The sequence below is a fragment of the Schistocerca americana genome, chromosome 1 (genome assembly GCF_021461395.2).
Source record: "Schistocerca americana isolate TAMUIC-IGC-003095 chromosome 1, iqSchAmer2.1, whole genome shotgun sequence".
NCBI classification, from domain to species: Eukaryota; Metazoa; Arthropoda; class Insecta; order Orthoptera; family Acrididae; genus Schistocerca; species Schistocerca americana.
This window is the reverse complement of record NC_060119.1, coordinates 707,609,910-707,630,908: the sequence shown is the minus strand read 5'-3', so window position 1 is coordinate 707,630,908 and position 20,999 is coordinate 707,609,910. Positions and strand designations below refer to the sequence as shown.

General features: G+C 35.8%; 1 protein-coding gene across 1 annotated transcript; it reads right to left on the bottom strand.

Annotated features, from left to right (window-relative positions):
* Positions 1-15,777: 15,777 nt before the first annotated feature.
* LOC124545020 lies at positions 15,778-18,834 on the bottom strand. The gene is made up of 2 exons (XM_047123803.1): positions 16,369-18,834; positions 15,778-16,218 (listed from the first exon to the last, which is right to left on the bottom strand). The coding sequence occupies exons 1-2, from the start codon at positions 18,829-18,831 to the stop codon at positions 16,207-16,209; spliced, it is 2,475 nt and encodes an 824-aa protein (XP_046979759.1). The 5' UTR covers positions 18,832-18,834; the 3' UTR covers positions 15,778-16,206.
* Between the last annotated feature and the right edge of the window lie 2,165 nt (positions 18,835-20,999).

Sequence of the window (20,999 nt, the reverse complement as noted above, 5' to 3'; positions counted from 1 at the left end):
CACTAGCTGTTTTCTTGTCCATCACCTTTTGATACACTTCATCAGTAATTGCACTAGTTATCATACATTTTGCGTAACTGTTGGCCTTTTGATATGAATCAAACTGTTCCCTGAATATGCTAGCTTCTGTTTTTGTTGTGCCCTTTCCCAGTGGTTAGGGTTTCACTAATCTCTTATCAATGACATATACTGCAACTTCATGTTAATCCAGCAAATCTCTTATTTTGCTTCTCCAAAGGGGCCAGTCTGCTTCTCCAGTCAGCAGTTTAATATTCTTTGGCATACACATTTGTGCAGAACTTGTAAGGTAATGGGGGATAACATGGAGCTCTTCCAAGTAGTTCACAATTTAAATTTAAAGCACAGCAGCAGAAATAATATGTTGGGCTGGTGTACTTCAATCAAAATGTTTCATAGTAGAATTAAGTTACAAAGATGTTTAGAACAACTGCAGAGTAAATCATTATTTTATTATGAAGACACCATTCAGTTTCGATCTTTGTAGTGCCAGACAAGTATTTGTATGTCTCATATTTCATCCAAAGACGTCATTAAATGAAGGGAGAGGGTGAAACTATGCCAAAACATGGAGATATTTCTAATTATGTAAATCTGATAGCATGTCATAAATTACTTCCGATTTTAATTTTCTGTGCTTAAGTATAAAATTATGTATTGAATGCAGAGTGAAAATAGTGTAATGCAAAATGGACATGAAAATACGTGTTTTGTGGTTTGATGAGCATCGCAGTTCTGTTGCATAGTGGTTCTTTTTTTATTATTTTTTTAATTTTTTTTTATTGCAATGAATTATAAAATTATGTAGTGATAAATGTGTGTATGTTATATAATGTATTTAGGTTTAAGTATTTAAATCTTATAAAAATTGTAAACGAATTGTGGCCATGTTTAGGAATTATTTCAGTTAATGTAGTGTCATGTGACCTGACTCAGAACTGGGGATATGAGTGGGAAAAGGTCTTTGGTCGTTGTCCATTGTGGTGTAAGTTTGGAGCAGCAAAGTGCCATGAGTGTAAACATGGACGCCAGTATTTGTGAATAAACTGTGAAGGAACAACGTGAAAGTGTGTAGGTGGAACACAATAAACCATGTGTATGAACTGCACTGATTATTATTTATCCAGATCGGATTTGTGAACTTTAAGGTGCATGGCCACAAAGTTAGAAGTGTTTTTTTAAATAAATAAGTTTCAATCTGAACTTGTATAGTGTACCTCATTTTTCTCAATTTGACAACCTCATTTTGACAATTGTGTATTCAATTCACTGCTGTTCGAACGCTAACCAATATATGACTCAGTATTTGGGGTGCAAATGCAACCATTCACTACCAACCCTCATTGCAGATGAGCCACGTGAAAAAAAGGTAGTGAACAAGTCCGAGTACAGTTGCAAACTTTGTCCCAGAATACAGTATGCAGCCTAAAGTTATTTACTGAGTACAAATCTCTTAACCTAAGACTCAGCTGTTGATATTTCTAACCTCAAAATTCATCTGACTGTATTGTTCTCAAAACTCAGATGGCTGTGCAACACTTAAAATTCAGTCAACAACATTTTAACCACAAATCCTACTGTATTTGCTGTCGACATAAAATTTCTCATTTCGGCACTTACTTGCACTAACACAGTTGAGAGTAAGGTTTTACAATATTTTTCACTCTAACCACTTGTTGCTCTATTTTTACTAACTTTTTGTCACTGTTTTGAGCTGTTAATTCACTTAAGACAATTAAATGAAACAGGGCATTTACTTATTTTAGCTTGAAAGCTTTAGCTACTGCACTGAACATTTCATTTATTTCACAGAAGTGCTGCCCACCTTGTTAGATACTTAATTAAATACTGACATATATAATTGTAGCATATTCTCATGGTCATTTATCCCATTGTGATGAACTAATTGTAGAACATTATTTTATTTTATTTCATCACCTTTGAATGCTGGTGATGCAAAATCATCTATTTTGTTTCCCAAAGGCCAATCCACACTGGCTGTCACCTCGCATCCCATCCCAGCAAAACATTTTACAATGCATTTCAAATGTCAGCATCCACACTGGCCATCCGATCCCATCACATCATGTCAGGCCACCATTAAGGTTTCTCAGAAAGAAAGTTTTGGTGGTTGACATCATTCATCCCTTGTTGATCAAACAACCCCCAAGCTCATTTCTTCTTGTGCCTAGGCACAGTAAATGAAGTATGAAAATAAGCCTGTTTATGCAGAGTATATTGTAATGTGTAACAGCTTACAACTGATGGTGGACAACAATATACACAAACAGAATAAACAGCAAAAGCCAAATTATTTAAATAATGGAAGATAAAAGAAATCAAATTAAAACACTGTTGCTTCTTTAAAATAACATTAACATCCTACCATTGACACCCTCCCTCAACGTTAATTATCAGTGCTACAAAAGCAAATCACAAGCTCTAGGTTAAGTGCTAACAAGGTTCTAAATTTTTCAAATTTTATTTTACCTAGAGGCTTTGTTACAACATCAGCTTGTTGGCCATTTGTGCTAATGTGCTTTAACATAACTTTCTTAGCAAAAATTTTCTCTCTCACAAATAAAATGTTCACATTTATATGCTTCAGTTTATGATGGAACTGTGGGTTCTTGCAAAGGCTTATTACTGGCACATTGTCTTTATAAAGTACAACAGATCTTCGAGTACCACAAAGACTATTTTACAAATTACTGAGTCAACAGGTTTCACTAGTTGCCATGCTTAAGGCTACAAATTACGATTCTGTTGATGACAAGAGATGCTGTGGGTTGCTTAACAGATGCGCATGAAAAACTACAGCCCAAAAATTTGAAAAGATAGCCACTTGTGGACTTTTTGTATACTCTGTCACCAGCCCATTCAGAGTCCACATAACCAATCATAGGGTCAAGTACACTTTTCATCCTTAGCATATAACAGACTCAATTTTAGGGTTCCCTTAATGTAATCCAAAAAACATTTTAAAGCATTCCACAAATCCAGACTTGCACATGATTGTTACCTTCTTAGAATGCGTATAGGTATGCAAATACCTCATCTGGAACCTAACACAGCGTACATCAATGATCCTCTTAATTTTCTATACCTTTTCTCAATGTCTTCATTTTCAGGTTTTCTCTTTTTAACAAACTGTGATCAAAATTTTCCTCCAAGGAAGTTGAAACAGAATTACATTCAAACGTATCAAGAACTCTCAACACGTTTCCAAGATATGTACTTTGTCACATAGTAATAGTACCTTCTCTTAAATTTTGAACAATATCCATTCCGACCGAGCGAGGTGGCGCAGTGGTTAGACACTGGACTCGCATTCGGGAGGACGACGGTTCAATCCCGTGTCCGGCCATCCTGATTTAGGTTTTCCGTGATTTTCCTAAATCACTCCAGGCAAATGCCGGGATGGTTCCTCTGAAAGGGCACGGCCGACTTCCTTCCCCATCCTTTCCTAATCCGATGAGACCGATGACCACGCTGTCTGGTCTCCTTCCCCAAATAACCAACCAACCAACCAATATCCATTCCAAAATAATTCCTAATTATACCAAAATCTTTCATTTGAAAGTTATCACTCAATAACAGCTTTAAATTGTCAAATTCACTCTGGGAAGTTGAAGCTATTTGAAGATCATAAATGTAAACAAGTATGTATGCTTTATGGCAATTTTCTGTCTTTACATACAAGCAATACTCAAAATCACTTCTTACAAATCCTAATCCAGTTATTATTGTGTAAAATTTAACATTCTAATTTTTGGTTGAGTCCTTTAAACCATACTGAGCATTTCTATGTTTAAAAACTTGAGCATTCATTTTACTGCAACATCAGGTAGGTAATTTAACATAAAAGTCTCCAACCATCTCTCATTGGGGAAATGCACTACAAACATCCAGTGGATATACTGGGAAAGTAATTCTCATTAAAAAAAGTTTCGTAATTGGACTGTCTCTGAACAAGACAAGCTTTGCTGGAAATCTTTTGCTACATGATAAGCCCTATAAGAAACATTACTTTTCATCTACTTTTTGCCTTAAATCCCACTTTGTGTTGATAACATAACAATCATTTGGCTTACATACATAATCCCACGTGTTGTTTTCTTCCAGGGCTTGCAGCTCTCTTGCTATGGTATCTTTACAATTTTTATCTTCACTACAAGACATTGCTTCAGCACAGGTGCTGGGTTCTTCATCATTCACTATTGTCAACAGGCCCAACTCGTAATCCTGCAAGTAATTCAGGAATTGAATTTTTCTCCTGGGTCTAAGGTTGTATGTCTTATTGTCATCAAAACCTACATCTTCCACTGCATCCTCAAAAGAAATGTCTCTGTTTTCACTGTCTTCAACGGTTTCTTCTTCCTCTCTAGGCTGACTTCTGTTTTCTTCCACAAACTCCGTCCTCATTTCTTCTTTCTGTTTCTCTGAATATGAAGTTTTATCTATGTTCTCTTCATCACAACAAAGAATATCTGATTGTTTTACATTAACATCAGTTTTCTTCTCCCTTTCAAATACTGCCAGTGGCAAGAAAATTACCTCTCAGGGCACCTCAGTCCTCTTTGTGGAAGATATAAATATTCTGTACCCTTCACATCATTATCATAGCCAAAAATAAACGTATCTTGTTTTTGGGGTCCAGTTTCAGTCTCTTTTCTTTGGGTACAAGGACAGACAAATGAGTTCCAAATACTTTCAAATCTGCTAAGGGTAATTCTCTGACACATAAAGCTTCAAGAGGAGTTTTACCTTCCACATGACTTGGTCCAGTTTGATTTAGTACAGAAGCTGGAGTGTTAACTGCTTTAGTCCAGAAATGTTTGGGCATTCTTGAAATCAATGAACAAGTAACTTTGACCAAGGTGCCCAATTCTCTTTCACCTCTACCATTTTTCTGTGGTGTGTACACAACACTTCTTTGGTGTGTTATGCCATTTTCACTCAAAAATGTACCTAAATCAGTATTCATGAACTACAGTCCATTATCACTCCTTAGAACTTTAATTTTTGTTCCTGTGTCTCAGTTTTTGCACTAAAATTTCTAGTCAAACCTTTAACATAATTCTCCTGTTTCATAACGAATACTTTGTGATAACCAGAGCATTCTTCATTCAAAAGCAAAACAAAATCTTGCTCCTCCAAGTGGATGCATCCCCATGGGATCCACCGACATCTGTATGAACCAGCACAAGTGCAGCACTAGCTCTTGATGAACTGACAGGGAAAGGCAAGCAATGTTGTTTACCTGCCAAACATTCTTCACATGCAGCAAAGTCGTCAATGAAGATCACTCCTTTATGAGACAAAAACTCTTTCACAAGCGTAACGCTCTGATGGCACAACTTTTTAAGCCAGACACTCAAGTTTTCAACACGTTTAGACAAATTTATCAGGCCACTATCAATACTGACTGACAAAAGCTCACTAGCATCATTACTGTCAAGAATAGCATGTGTTTTACCTGCACTCATCAAAGTAACCATTGACATTTCTGATTGTTTCATTTAGTGAAAACATCATATGATACATTTTGTTGAGATGTTTGAATAATGCACAAACTTCACTGTAACTGTTCAAGAATTCACATTGTTCCTTGCTTGACACTAAACAGATATCTTTGTCTAACATGGTACCTACAGAAAACAGATTGAATTTCAGTTCAGGCACAAAAAGCACGGCACAAAAAGCACTCTACACTGTCTTAATACATTTAATTTGGTTTCATGCATACAGTTCCACAGTACCACGCCCAATCACATCAAGAAGTTTACCGTCACCCACAGTCACAGTCACTGAGCTTTGCACACTGTCAAGTTTCATAAACAGTTCTCTCTTATTGCACATTTGCTCACTAGCACCTGTATCCATGATACAATAACCTTCTAGGTCAACTCCTTGATTTATACTCTTAAAAGCTTATATGTCCTGAGCCTTTTTGCCTTCCTCTGATTTCAACAGCCTGAAATCTGACTTCAAATGACCTCTTTTCTTCCAATAATTGCAGCCCCTAGTCTCTCTCTTTGATTTACTTTTACAGTCCTTTGCATAATGGCCCTCCTTACCATAAGCATAACATGTAATTTTTTGCTGCCTACATTGGCCAAAGCTACCTCCAGATGATCATACTGGTTACTTTTCTTTTCTTCAATGAACAATCTTGAAGTTAACTCATTAAGCATTTGCTTCGCAAAGACAGTGGATTCCCATGTTGAACAGAAATGTTTATACCACTCTGGCAATGACAATAACACTTTTATTATTATCATTTTATCTGAAAATGGCTCACCCATTCACATCAATTTTGTGTTGATTTCTTCTACTTTCAACATAATTGTAACCACCGATTTCTTAAGTTTTGTCCACATGCTGGCTGATGTCATACATGAAAGTAGATGAGTTGGTGTTGCTACCTCCATCTATGTCACAATAAGTTCCTGTGCTTATATGTCCTTTTCCAGCCACATTTTTACTTCAACTTCTTTCTCCTCTAGTGGCTTAAAAACAATGCCGTTGACAATATTTAAAAAGATTTTTCCTCTGAATTCACTTCAATTTGCAATTTCCACATTGCCCAATTGTACCCTTCATACAGCTTCAAACACTGAAAATGATGCGTAGATTGTTTCATTGCACCACACCAACACTATGCTGGTAACATCAAATTTTGCTGTTACACATGACACCATCAAACAAATCTCTGCCACTGCAATGAAAAACAAACTTATGCACCTGGGCACATAACCTGTGATCAGGTGCAGTAAATGAAGCACAAAAATAAGCCTCTTTGTGCAGAGTTCATTGTAATGTGTCTGCTTACCTCTGATGGAACAGCAAAAGCCAAAGCATCTAAAGAACGGGAGATAACACAAAGCAAAGAAAAACAGTGTTGCTTCTTTAAGATAACATTAACATTGTACCATTAACACTTCTCCATACAAAGCCATGTGCAGATCTCCATATTTCATTCCATCTTGGTTTTTGTTGTTGGTATCAGTTGTTTGTTATAAAGTGTTTCATTTCAGTATTTCTTTTGTTAAAAAGTATAATAAATGATGAAATACACATTGAAGCAGTGAGACAGCACTGTGAATTCTATGACGTGAGCATACTAAATTACTTGTCCTATACTACATTTATAAACTGGATCTTAATACATAGTGGTACTGTAACCAATATTTTACAATGAAATGCATCCAGTATAGCTGCAACTTCAAGTTAAAAAGTACTGTGGGTAGGATCAGATTGATAAGTAGGTGGAATTTTATTTGTATGTTATCAGGCATTTGTAGGATTTCATAAGAATTGGACTGAAACCTTCAGCCACAGCAAGCTGTTTGTTTCAATATGTCTTGTTGTATGTTTATTTATTAGCTAGTTCTCTGGACTGTGAATGAAACTGTTTTGCAAGTATCAGTGCTCAACATTTATGTGTTTTCACTGGCTAACCTGAATACAAATATGGCACTTGAATTATTAAAAGCCATATACAAGATATAAAGAAAACCCATCCAAAATTTTTGAGAAAGTAATGTATTTAAGAGTAGCTTCACATATCTGTAAAAATGAAGTACTAACAAAATGTCAGTTTGGTTTCCAGAAAGGTTTTTCAACAGAAAATGCCATATATGCTTTCACCAGTCAAATTTTGAATGATCTGAATAACCGAACACCACCCATTGGGATTTTTTGTGATCTCTCAAAGGCTTTTGATTGTGTAAATCATGAAATTCTGCTAGACAAGCTCAAGTATTGTGGCATGAGTGGGACAGTGCACAAATGGTTTAATTTGTACCTAACTGGAAGAGCGTAGAAAGTTGAAATAAGTAGTTCTCATAACATGCAAAGATCAGCACATTCCTCAAACTGGGGAACTATCAAGAATGGGGTTCCACAAGGGTCAGTCTTGGGTCCTTTGTTGTTCTTATTATATATTAATGACTTGCCATTCTATATTCATGAAGAGGCAAAGTTAGTTCTCTTTGCTGATGATACAAGTATAGTAATCACACCTGAGAAACAAGAATTAACTGATGAAATTGTCAATACTGTCTTTCAGAAAATTACTAAGTGGTTCCTTGTAAACGGACTCTCACTGAATTTTGATAAGACACAGTACATACAGTTCCGTACAGTGAATGGTATGATGCCATTAATAAATATAGACCTTAATCAGAAGCATATAGCTAAGGTAGAATACTCCAAATTTTTAGGTATGTCCATTGATGAGAGATTAAATTGGAAGAAACACATTGATGATCTGCTGAAACGTTTGAGTTCAGCTACTTATGCAATAAGGGTCATTACAAATTTTGGTGATAAACATCTTAGTAAATTAAGATTACCCTTGTCCTGATGATATATGGCTTCACTGACCTGGCATTTTGTAATTATTTTTCCCAAGAGTTCATGATGAACTTCTGTAGCATTGTACAGCATGTTTAGTTTACTGTTTAAAATTTCTTGGATCTGTGTTGTTATGAAGTCATTCCCTAATTTGTTGAGGTGTAGATTATGGGTTCTGTGGAAATTTCTTCCTATGCAACTTATGTTGGGAATGTTGTGTTTTCAAAGCTTGTGCAAATATTTTGTTTGCATTAGACACCTCTTTATTTATGCATGACCCATCTGGTAAGTCATGATGATGTGGACAGAGAAGACGATCAAATTTGAGCTTCTCAGCTTGTGGAGTCCTCTTTTGAGTGATGTCAATAGATGTTTAGCTTCATTTCTCGCTACACCATTTGCTCCTGCTAAGACCATGAAGAAGTCTCCATTTGTTGTAATTGTTGCCACGTCAAGATTCATAGAAGCCACTGCCTGGAATTTAACATGTGTTTTCACCATGTTGGTTAAATTGTGTCTGGTTCTATATTTCAGTTTAGCACCTAAATCCCACCTTTGACTGTCTACAAAGAGGTTTATTTTACCTGTTTTTGCTGGCTGGTAGCCCATTAAGTTTTCTTCTGACCAATGTTCACTTGTTTGGCATGAGTTGATGGGTGCTTTACAGTCTTTTGGAGAATGAGAAATTGATGGCATTTCCAGCAGAATACTAAAAGCTTGTTCTCAACAGATAAATAGGATTGTAAGCCACATATGCAGCAGCTCATTTTTCCAGGTAGACTGAAATATTGTTAAACCATTGCATAAAAAAGGGGATAGGTCTGATGCTAACAACCACTGCCCAATCTCACTACTGACAGCTTTATCCAAAATTCTTGAAAAAGTAATGTATTCAAGAGTAGAATCACATATTTGTAAAAATTGCAATTTGGCTTTCAGGAAGACTTTTCAACAGAAAATGCTATATATGCTTTCACTGATCAAATATTAATTGCACTGAATAGCTGAACATTACCCATTGGGATATTTTGTGATCTCTCAAAGGCTTTTGATTGTGTGAATCATGGAATTCTTCTGGATAAGCTTAAGTACTGTCGTATGAGTTGGACAGTGCAGAAACGGTTTAATTCATATTTAACTGGAAGAATGCAGAAGGTTGAAATTAACAGTACAGATAGTCTGCAAAAATCAGCAGAGTCCTATAACTGGGGAGGTATCAAGAATGGTGCCCCACAGGGTTTAGTCTTGGGACCCTTATTGTTCTTAATATGTATTAATGACTTGCCACTCTGCATTCATGAAGATGCAAAGCTGGTTCTTTTTACTGATGATACAAGTATGGTAATCACACCCAACAAACAAGAACCAGCTGAGGAAATTGTAAATAATGTGATTAATATCTGCACTAAGTTCTAAGGATGAAATTATTTGTCTTCTTCAAAGTGCCGTTGATGCTCTGAAAGCAGAACTGACGTTGCTAAAAGCAAGAAAATATTGCATTTAAATGTGAAATGTGTTGTGTATGTGAAAATACTCCAGTATTAGATGGACCTACTTCGGCAAACATGCGGAGTTATACAACTGACAAACCACAAAAAAAAAAAAAAAAAAAAAAAGCCACCAGTACAAAAGAAAAAGAAACGTAAGATACAGAAGAATCAAACAAATATAAGTGGACCAGTGTAACGGACAAAAAAGACAGAAAGAAGCATTATAATAAGACAGAAAGTGAATAAGTGAATTCTTTATTATAGGTGACTCATGTTTGAAAAACGTAGTCATTCCAAATGCCGAAGTCGACGTTTGATCTGAAATCAGGATGCATCAGTTGCATACACACCTAAACAATGTCTTAAATCCAAGAGATAATGCAGCAGATAAGCATTGCAGAAATCCAAAAGGTGTTTTTATCCATGTGGGAACAAATTTGCTTCGAAACAAGAGTGAGGGGGAAACTGTAAACCACACAAGGAACCTCACCCAAATGGCCAGATGACTCTATTTGAATTCCAGAATAATAAGTGGCATTGTGTACAGGAGATCGGTGAGTGACAGCTATGTGCAGAGAATAAATGCAATATTAAAGAACAGCGCAATAAACTAGGAGTCATTTTAATTGATCCCAACAAATTTCTAATGCAAATGTCTTGCCAAAGATGGACTACATCTGAATAGGTTGGGCTCAAAAATATTCAGTAAGATGTTCATAGATACTTGCCAGGTCATAAAAAATAATGGAAACTGATAAGTAGTGATGGGGGTGAAAAAACTTGTGAAGCATTAAGAAAGACAAAACCAAACCATTATGTGGCAAGAAATGAGCTAAAGCCCATGACTAATAGTCAAAGTAGGTTAAGTTATCCACTGGAATATAAATGGTTTAAACACTGATGCATCAAACAATAAAAGCTCAAAAATAGATGAATTGGAAATCATTCTGTCAGAATGTGCAAATATTAGAGTTGTTTATTTAAATGAGCACTGGTTTACTGAGGATACAATTAAAATTCTAATCAAAACAGAAAACTTCAGATTAACAAGTAGCTTTTGCAGAAGAAACAAGTCACATGGAGGCTCATTTATACTTCTACATAGTGATATAAATTATGATACTAGGAACTGTTTCAGTTATTGAAATGAAGAAAGTGTGTTTGAGAGCTGTTGTGTAGAAATAGTGGACTCACTAGCAAATGTTATAATAATTTCAATATACAGAATTCCAGGGACATCAACAAGAGAACAATTCTTATCTAAGCTTAAAATTATACCAGAAGACCTATGTAGAGAAAGAAAGGAAAAAATTGTAATAGCTGTTGATTTTAATATTGATATGACATGACAGAAACCATGCTTCAAGATTCACTGACTTAGTTAAGAAATATGGTTTCAAATTGAATTTCTTTTAGCCTACCAGAGACAATGGGCAATCAGCAACATGTTTTGACAATGTTCTAATTGATTACGTCTAGGAAAATGTGTATAAATTAAGTGCATATCTAGGTATTTCAGATCATTGTGCATTGTTCACTGAGCTGCCACAAACAGACAGGAAAATTTCACGTATGAGAATCCATATGAGCAGGAACTTCAGCAAAGGAAACTTGCTAACATCTAGTGAGAAGCTAAAAAGAGAAAACATGACCTTTAGATCATTGTAATTCAAGTGATGAAAACTTTGAGAAATTCCTAAATAGTTTTCTTGGTGTTTTTAATTAAACATTTCCACATGGACTATTCAGCACTAAAATAACAAATAAAGTACAGTGGATTACCCAGGGCATAAAAATTTCCAGAGTAAGGAATGGCAACTGCACAGAGAACTAAAATATAATAAAGATATTGATTTCATTGAATATGTTATACTCTATAAAACCATATTTAAAAGTGCTGTCAGGGCAGCAAAACAAGTGGCAAATAACAGGCTAATTTTAAATCATAAAAATAAGACAAAGGCTGTGTGGTCAGTCATTAAATCTGAGTTAAGTGTTAAAGCCTGCGACCAAGAAATTTCAAAAATTGTCATTGAAGGAAATACTATTGTAAATCCAACTCAAATACCAGCACACTTTAATGAATTATTTATAAATGTAGCTAAGTCTGATGCAGATGTAACAGATTAGCACAACAAAGTAAATCCCTTTGGCCTAGGTGAAAACTCTGAAAACTTTACAAAATTCTTAAAAATTTCTGTGGAGGATGTAGAAAATGCTATTCTAACATTAAGAAAGAAAAAATGTGCAGGTTGGGATGGAATACCCACAAAAGTTATTGAAGTGGTACACAATAGAATTGCAAACCCACTATCTCAAATAATAATTCAATGTTTTGAAGGGGGCTGTTTCCCTGATCTACTGAAATATGCTGAAGTCAAACCACTCTTCAAGAAGGGATCAAGAGAGATCATGGGAAATTATCATCCTACATCAGTTTTCCCAGACCCATATAAAATATTTGAAAAACTTGCTGTTACATAAATCCAGTCTGTCATCTTTACAGTGAGTAGCAATCTATATTTTTAATTGAATCAACTGTGGGTTCTTATCAAAACATTGTAAATTAACAATTTTCAAGTACATTACTAATTCCAAAGATGATAATGGAAAAAAAACCTTATGATGATAAGGCCAAGATAGACATTTTAACTTTTCAATGTGTCATTCCCCGGTTTAATACAAAATTACTTCAATGACCACTTTTTTCCCAAATCACATATGGAATTACACAATTGAGCAATTACACTAACATGACTAAAAATACCTAGGAATAAAGTGATACGTAGGCAAAGAACTTTTTACTTGCTGGTGGACTGAGGCTCAAAGTTTTATTTCTATCCCAGAGTTGTGATATCACATAAAAGAGGCGAAAAACTAAATTGGGTTTGCTCATTTAATAATAGGTGTGGGAATGAACAAATCTGTTTTTCAATTTCTAGGATTTCTAACTGGCTGAGTTTAGCCCCATTTTCCTCTGTGTGTAAGACTTGTACATCTATTACATATTTGTGGATTCTATTAAGACAATGTTCTGCAAAGGTTGAATCAGACTTCTTCATCTCCAGCTTCTATGACTTTCTTTAAGCCTGGTACAGACTGACATCCCAGTCTGTCCAATTTGTCAAAAGAAATCACCATTGAAAGAATTTTACATTAAGCCAAGAACCAATACATTAAAAATTTAAGATTATTATTATAACATGTAAGCTTTCACGGCCGGCATCTTCATTAATTAAAATTTCCAGGCTGAATTGCCGTGGTCCATATGTAAAACTTCTTCTCCTTCCTGACGTTTCGTTGCCTACTGCGGGCAACATCTTCTGAGGTGATTATCTTTGCCTTATCATCACGTTTATCTTTTGCATTATCATCTTTGTAATCAGTAATGCACTTAAAATGGGCTTATAGCCCGAAATCTAGGTCGTGCAGTAATCATAACAAAAGTTGTGAAACACGGCAAAAAACAGTGTTTGTTTAGTCAATCTATATTTTCCTTATATTGTTGATATTCCAACCTGGAGTTTCAGCTGTTTGATTTTACTAATAAATATAGCATTATATTTGTTTTAGTTGCCTGTCTTACTCTGTAATCATTGTCGCTGAAACTGCCTCTTGGTCACTGATGCCAAGTTCAATGTGGACATCCTCAATGAGATCAGGTCCATTTGCTACCATTAAGACTAAAATATTTTCATCATGAATGCTCTCATAAACTATTTGCACTAAGTATTTCTCAGAGACAGTACTTAGAAATGTTTTGCAGAACATCTCTTCCTACCTGCCACTCGCAAAGCTACGATTTTACCTAAAGATGATTGGAGAACTTCTGTACTACCAAACTGAAATTTTCTCTAAAATTTTCTGGGTTATCTGGGGATGAATTTGCTGGTTTGTAGATAGATTCAATTACAAGTTTGATACTGCAAGTCTTGCCCAAACAATACCACATGTAGCCCTTCTTTCTATTTTTGTTTATTTAAGTTTTGTGTCTACTGTACTGAATATCATGCTTAGATTTCCCATTAGAGTATCCATCTCTTGTATACTTAGATTTTCCCCTAAAACCTCATTTTTATCAGTTTTTGGTTTTAGGCAGCTTTCTATACACAGTTTCACAGTGTTATATGAGCTGTTTTTAGGATTTCTTCAAATTTCATGACTTTGTTGTGAATGCTTTGGCATATGATCACAAAGATTTTGTTTCATCTGTAAGGAGCATTTCTTTCCATTTCTTTCAATCCACCCTTAACACTTTGGGGTCTCTTATGACTATCATTATTGGGAACAGATGAAGAACAGTCCAAGCTAAAAAAAAAAAAAAAAAAAAAAAAAAAAAAAAAAAAAAAAAAAAAAAAAAAAAAACCCCTTGTCTGAACTCCATACACAGTCATCCACCCAGGTAGGAAACTCTGATATGTAGTTGTATCCGTGACACATTTAGGGATAACCTATAGTTACTAACCCTCTGGTTGAAGCTTTCTAGTTGACTCTGAACAAGAGAGGACAATACTGCAATTGTGAGATTTATTGAAACTCCACGATCAAAGCTGATCTTCTCAACTTTCACTACCAGTCATTGGAATGATCTCAGTATGACCTCAGACCCCAGGGGACAGGTATCATTCATTTCGGTGTGCACCACAATTTATAGCTGATTGCACCTTGTTACCTCAATGGTTGCCAAAACTGACTTTCAACCTGTGGATGAAGCCTTTCAAGCATACACACAGAGTGTACAAGGTAACCTTCTCATCCCACGGCACCATTATTTGCCACACATTTGAACTGTCAGCAATTAATTAAACACTATCATTTTAAATTTGCATTTCCTTGACACAGGGCACTGTATGTTTCTGAACAGGTCCATTTCACTGGATACAGTATGTTGAAATTGTAGATTAGAGGGATCATTGTAATGCTCCTAGTTCTCCCTGATACTAGCCTCCCATATAGGGGGCCTCTAGACCTCCTGCTGCCCCATGTAATAGTACTTGAAGTATCTTTAGTATCTCTGGTACATGCCACTCAGCATTTTGCCCAACACATGCATTCAAAGCAGTTTCTAATTGCTTTAAAGGATTCAGAGCAATTTTCAACTGTTTATGAATAACAACTAACTCGTTCTGTGCCTGACAAGAGCATTCGCAGTGGGATTGCATTCTTATCAGGGCAATTTTTTCTCAACATTGGATCATTAACTTTAAAGCTGCCTCACTGACATGATATCGAAAACATTCTTAATTTGTGACAAATATGGGCAGCATCTTTTACTGTTGAAGTGAGACATTAACTGGAAAACAGGACAACAACTATAATTTGCACAAAACTTAACACTGCAACACAGCTGTTGAACTCATAAGCAATATATTGACTTGTAAAATTTCAAACACAGGTCTATAAGAGACAGTTATCAATAATCACTTAAGCAACTACACTGCAGTATGGGAAATTGATTTTAGGGCAATACTACTGTCACACCTTACAGAATACACAAGTGTTGCCCTCAATTTATTTCAGAATATGCAACATACTACATTTATAAGCATGTGAAGATTCTCAAAAATATATCTTTTTTTCATATAAATATGATGAAATCAGGGAATGGTTGTTTTTGAATGAGAATACTGTTGCCAAAAGTTTCTAGAAATCACAAATTTAGTTTACAATTCATGATATAATATGACTTTTTTGTAGCGTTCACAAATATTTAAAAATATACGATTTTTCACAATATACACAGGCCTTGGCACATTCAATGAAAGGTTATGTGAAAATCACATGAACAGTAAAAATATAAGAATCCAGAAATTTTGAATCAAACCTATATGCAATAAATGATCTCTCATAAAAGAAACCTCAGGATTCAGCTTAAACATGTGAATAAAAAAGTGAAATGCAAGTGTTTTTTACTTAATTGAATTTGTGACACCTTCTAGCCTTAAGTGCCAAAGATGACTACTGCAGCATCAATTACCACAGTCAAATTATGAAAACAGGAGAGCATGCACAAAGCGCATCTGCCTCTTGGAGCAGTTAACTATCCTAGACTATCAGAATGACCCTCTTACAATAAAAAGAAAGACGCCTAGATCAGCACACACATGTTATACCAAATGATGTGCAAGTATCTTCAGTATTTTATGTTGGCATGAGAACATCACAGCTAGGAAAATTGTATATAATATTCAACATCCAATACCATATTGCTATGCAAGCTATTAATGAAAAGCAACATTATTTTTTCTGACAATGCTGATGATCTTAGGACTTCACCCTATTTCAAAACTGCTCTCATGTACTACAGTGTTCTGCACCACAGACTCAGGCTCTTGATTTATGCCCCTCCCTGTAGCATCACAGTTCTGTTTAAGCACTCATTGACACTAGTGATGGTTAGTATGGTAAAAAGGTAGGCAATCATGATAAAGACATTCTAGTATTCATTCTTTCTATTTTTCGTGTCATGATATTTTCAATTACAAATTATATAACTAACCTGTACATAACTGCAATGCTTTGACTTCTGTCTCAACTTAGTCTTCAATTTAGAAATTGTTGTCTGCTGATTGAAAGCAGTGTGACTAAGCTGATAAATTTTCTTCAAAAGTACTTCATTTTCTCGAGACAGTTGTTCATCCACTTTTCTCATGCTGTTCAACTTATCTATGGCTTTTTTGTGCTGTTTTATGTAATGCTGGGCTGCATCTAGATCAGTCTTTAGTGAATCTCTCTCAACACGTAAAGCCTCTGTTTCTTTGACTCGGTCGTTCAACTTTCTAATGGCTGTAGCCATCTGTTCCTTGTAAAATTTTCTCTCTACATCAAATGATCGTAATAATTTCTCAGACTCTTCACTATGGATGTTTCCATCTTTGTCATGAGGTTCCCCATGTTCATCTAAGTGCATAACATCTGTAGCTGATGTTTCTGAAGATTCTACTTCCCTTGCTTCTCTACATCCATAGATACGTAGCTTAGAAAAGTCAGTTCCTGAATCAAAAGATATATCATCTACAATATACCGAATAGAATCCATGTTACTTTCATCATAGCTCTTCATTTTTCCAACAGTACTTGCTGTTATTTTTATTTCTGGAGTTGGAACATTTACTGATGACTTGTCACCACAGGCTAGTTTTTCACTCTCCTCCGTGTGGATGTTTCCATCTCTGTTGAGAGACTCCTCATGTTCATCTAAGTACATAACATCTCTAACTGATGTTTCTGAAGATTCTACTTCCCTTGCTTCTCTATATCCACACATACGTAGCTTAGCAAAATCAGTTCCTGAATCAAAAGATATGTCATCTACAATATACCGACTAGAATCCATGTAACTTTCATTATCACTCTTCATTTCTCTGATAGTACCTGTTTCTATTTTTATTTCTGAAGTTGGAACATTTACTGGTGATTTGTCACCATAGATTAGTTTCTCAGTCTCTTTCACTTTATCACTATAGATGTTCTCTTCCTTTCCTGGAACATTAAACTCTGTATCTTGTACTTGGGAAACTGGAATTAGAAAATATACCCTTCCACAAGCTGGAAGATCAGTTTCTTCTTGTTGTACAGAGCCTACTTTCTTTGCTTCTCTACATGCACACATATGCTGCTGTTTAGAGCTACCTTCAGTTTCAAATGATACTTCCTCTTCAGCGTAGTGATTGGAATTAATTCCATTGTGTATGTCGCCACCGTCAGAGCCATTCACTTCACTTTTTATTATACCATTGCTCTTTACTTCCTTTTCTGAGAAACTAAATTCTGCTCTTGGTCCTTGAGGAACAGGAATTAGAAAATATACCATTGCACTGCCAGGGAGTACAGCTTCTTCTTTTAGTACAGAACCTGCTGGCATTGCTTCTCTACATGCATGGACACGTTGCTTACAGCAATCACTTTCTGAATATGATATATTGTCTTCACCATACTGTCTAGAATCCATGTTGCCACCAATGGGGACATTCATTTTGCCATATGGTAAAGGAATTTCCCCTTGTTTTTGCATTTCACTGACAGATACAGCCATTGCTTCAAAATCAGGAACATCTGCAGCTAATTTGTGTTTCTTTGGCATATGGCTTGCTTGTTTTGCTGGATCATAGTTTCCTACTTCCATTTCCAAAAAATTAAATTCTGCTTCTTGTTCTTGAGGAACAGGAATTAGAATATATTCCATTCCACTACCACGCAGTACAGCTTCTTCCTTTAGCATGGAACCTGCTGGCTTTGCTTCTCTGCATGCATGGACACGTTGCTTACAACAATCACTTTCTGAATCAAATGATATATTGTCTTCAGCATACTGACTAGAATTCTTGTTGCTGTCATCATACCCATTCATTTCTCTGGCAGCATATGCCTTTCTTTCTGCCTCTGGAGTTGGAACATTGACCGGTGATTTATTTGCCTTTAGCATATGGCTTGGCTGCATTGTTGCATTACATGAACATCCAGAAGTTGGTTGATTCATCTGCTCACTATCAAAGTTTTTCCATTCTTTTCTGTCTTGTGCAGAAATTTCTGTTTCATCCCCTATTTCAATAACAGGAATATTAGGTGGTTTAGAAACTGAAATATATTGGACTGATAGATTCTCCTCAGAGGCAGAATTTTCTTCCTTCAACACACTGTGTTTAGAGCTGGTAGCAGGAGAGCCTTCTACAAAACTGTGATATCCCATCTCTTCCTGCAATACAAAAGATTTTCCCTTTACTACTTTACATGAACATTTGGTAGATGGCAGATCCATCTGTTCTCTGTAAGAGTATCTTTCAACTTTAAGTGGTAATGCTTCATCCTCATGTTTCTTGAGTCCTGCAGATGAAGTTAACTGCGCAGAGTAAGTTATTTTCTTATTTGGCATTACATGCTTATAATGGCTTCCAATTTGCTCTTTGTTCAAAGAAACTGAGTTTCGTACAACATCATACACATATTCATTAGCCAAGGCCATCAGTTCTGGATTGGGCCTTAGAGCAGCAATGTGAGTAAAATTTTCTCCATTGAGAGAAGATTCAAAAACATTTTTAATAATGTCCTCAGCAACTGATTCCTGTTTGATATTGTCAAAAGGAGGATCTGTTTCAGCTTCTGCTCCACTTTTCTTAAATGAAAGATTCTGTTTGTGGAATGTCTCATCAGGTATTTTCTCAGCTTCAATATATAGTGGTTGAAGAGAAACAGTATAGAAAGCATTTCCATGAGAGGAAGTTAACAATTCATTAGATTTTTTCTCGGCTTTAGTATTTGGTGGTTGAAGAGAAACAGTATACAGTACATTTCCTTTAGAGGAAGCTAATAATTCTGTTGCAGCACTGCATACACAGTTACGAGCTGGGTTAGGCCTTAGAGCTGCAAACCGAGTAAATTTCTGTCCATGCAGAGAAGATTCAAAAACATCATTAAGAATATCCTCAGCAACTGATTCCTGCTTGATACGATCCACTGGAAGAGTTTCATCTTCTCCTCTAATTTTCTCTTGAAACTGATTCTCTGATTGGATAGCATCATCAGATTTCTTCTCAACTTTAATATCTGCATGTTGAAGAGGAACTCCACTTTGTTTACCATAAACAATGTTTTCTTTAGGTACATTCAGTAATTCTTTTTTGTCACTACATGCACAAACACGAGCAGGGTTAGGCCCTAAAGCTGCAATCCGAGTAAATTTCCCTCCATGGAGAGAAGATTTAGAAATATCATCAATAATGCTCTCTTCAAATGGTTCTTCATTAAGATTGAAATAAGGAAGAGTTTCATCTTCTCCTCCAATTGCAAGAGTTTCATCTTCTGTTCCAATTGCAAGAGTTTCATCTTCTGTTCCAATTGCAAGAGTTTCATCTTCTCCTCCAATTGTCTCTTCAAACTGAGTCTCTGATTGGATAGCCTCATGAGATTTCTTCTCAACATTAATGTCTGAATATTGAAGAGGAACTCCACTTTGTTTACCATAAACAATGTTCTCTGTAGGTACATTCAGTAATTCTTTTTTGTCACTACATGCACAAACACGAGCAGGATTAGGCCCTAAAGCTGCAATCCGAGTAAATTTCCCTCCATGTAGAGAAGATTTAGAAATATCATCAATAATGCTCTCTTCAAATGGTTCCTCATTAAGATTGAAATAAGGAAGAGTTTCATCTTCTCCTCCAATTGCAAGAGTTTCATCTTCTGTTCCAATTGCAAGAGTTTCATCTTCTCCTCCAATTGTCTCTTCAAACTGAGTCTCTGACTGGATAGTCTCAGAATCATAAGCAGGATTAAGCTGTAGAGCTGCAATCCGAGTAAATTTCCCAGCATGAAGAGAAGATTCAGAAATATCATCACGAATTCCTTCTTCTGATTCCTGTTCAATATGTTTCAATGGCAAATTTCCTGACTGGAGAGCAACTCCAACACTTTCACCATGAAGAGCACCTACATGTTCTACTGCTTCAGAAGTATATTCTTTTCCAAATCCAGAAGGCGATACCTGAAAATTATAAATGTATTTATACATTCACTAATTAGTATGTAAACAAAAGATTACAGGTCAACAGTTTTTACAAAAACAAAATTTCATTATCATCAGAGAATCCTTTCAGCAAATGCATAGGATTTTCTGGTTTTTCAAAATAACATCTGCTGACTTCTTAAATCGACAAAAAAATCATTTCAAGCTATTTTTGGGGGTGGAAAACGGCCAAAGGTAGAGAACAAGGTAAGTGTAGAATTATTCATGGAATTATTTATTCACTTTGGGGGAAAACAGTTGATGTGTGACCAGTCAGAGCCTACTGATGCGGGAGGAATTCTCTCTCTCTCTCTCTCTCTCTCTCTCTCTCTCTCTCTCTCTCTGTGTGTGTGTGTGTGTGTGTGTGTGTGTGTGTGTGTGTGCGTGTGTGTGCGTGTGTGTGTGTGTGTGTGTGCGTGTGTGTGTGTGTGTGTGTGTGTGTGTGTGTGTGTGTAGTTATACAAAAGTAGCCTCTAATTGCGAAAAGGATAAATAACTTAAAGAAATGTTTAAGATAGCACTAAGTGCAGTATACTTTCAGGTTTTAATCTTGCCTAATGGTCTTAGTTCCTGATGATCCTGCTAGGCGACAAGCATGAATAAGTTATTAACAGTCATCATGGAGTGGT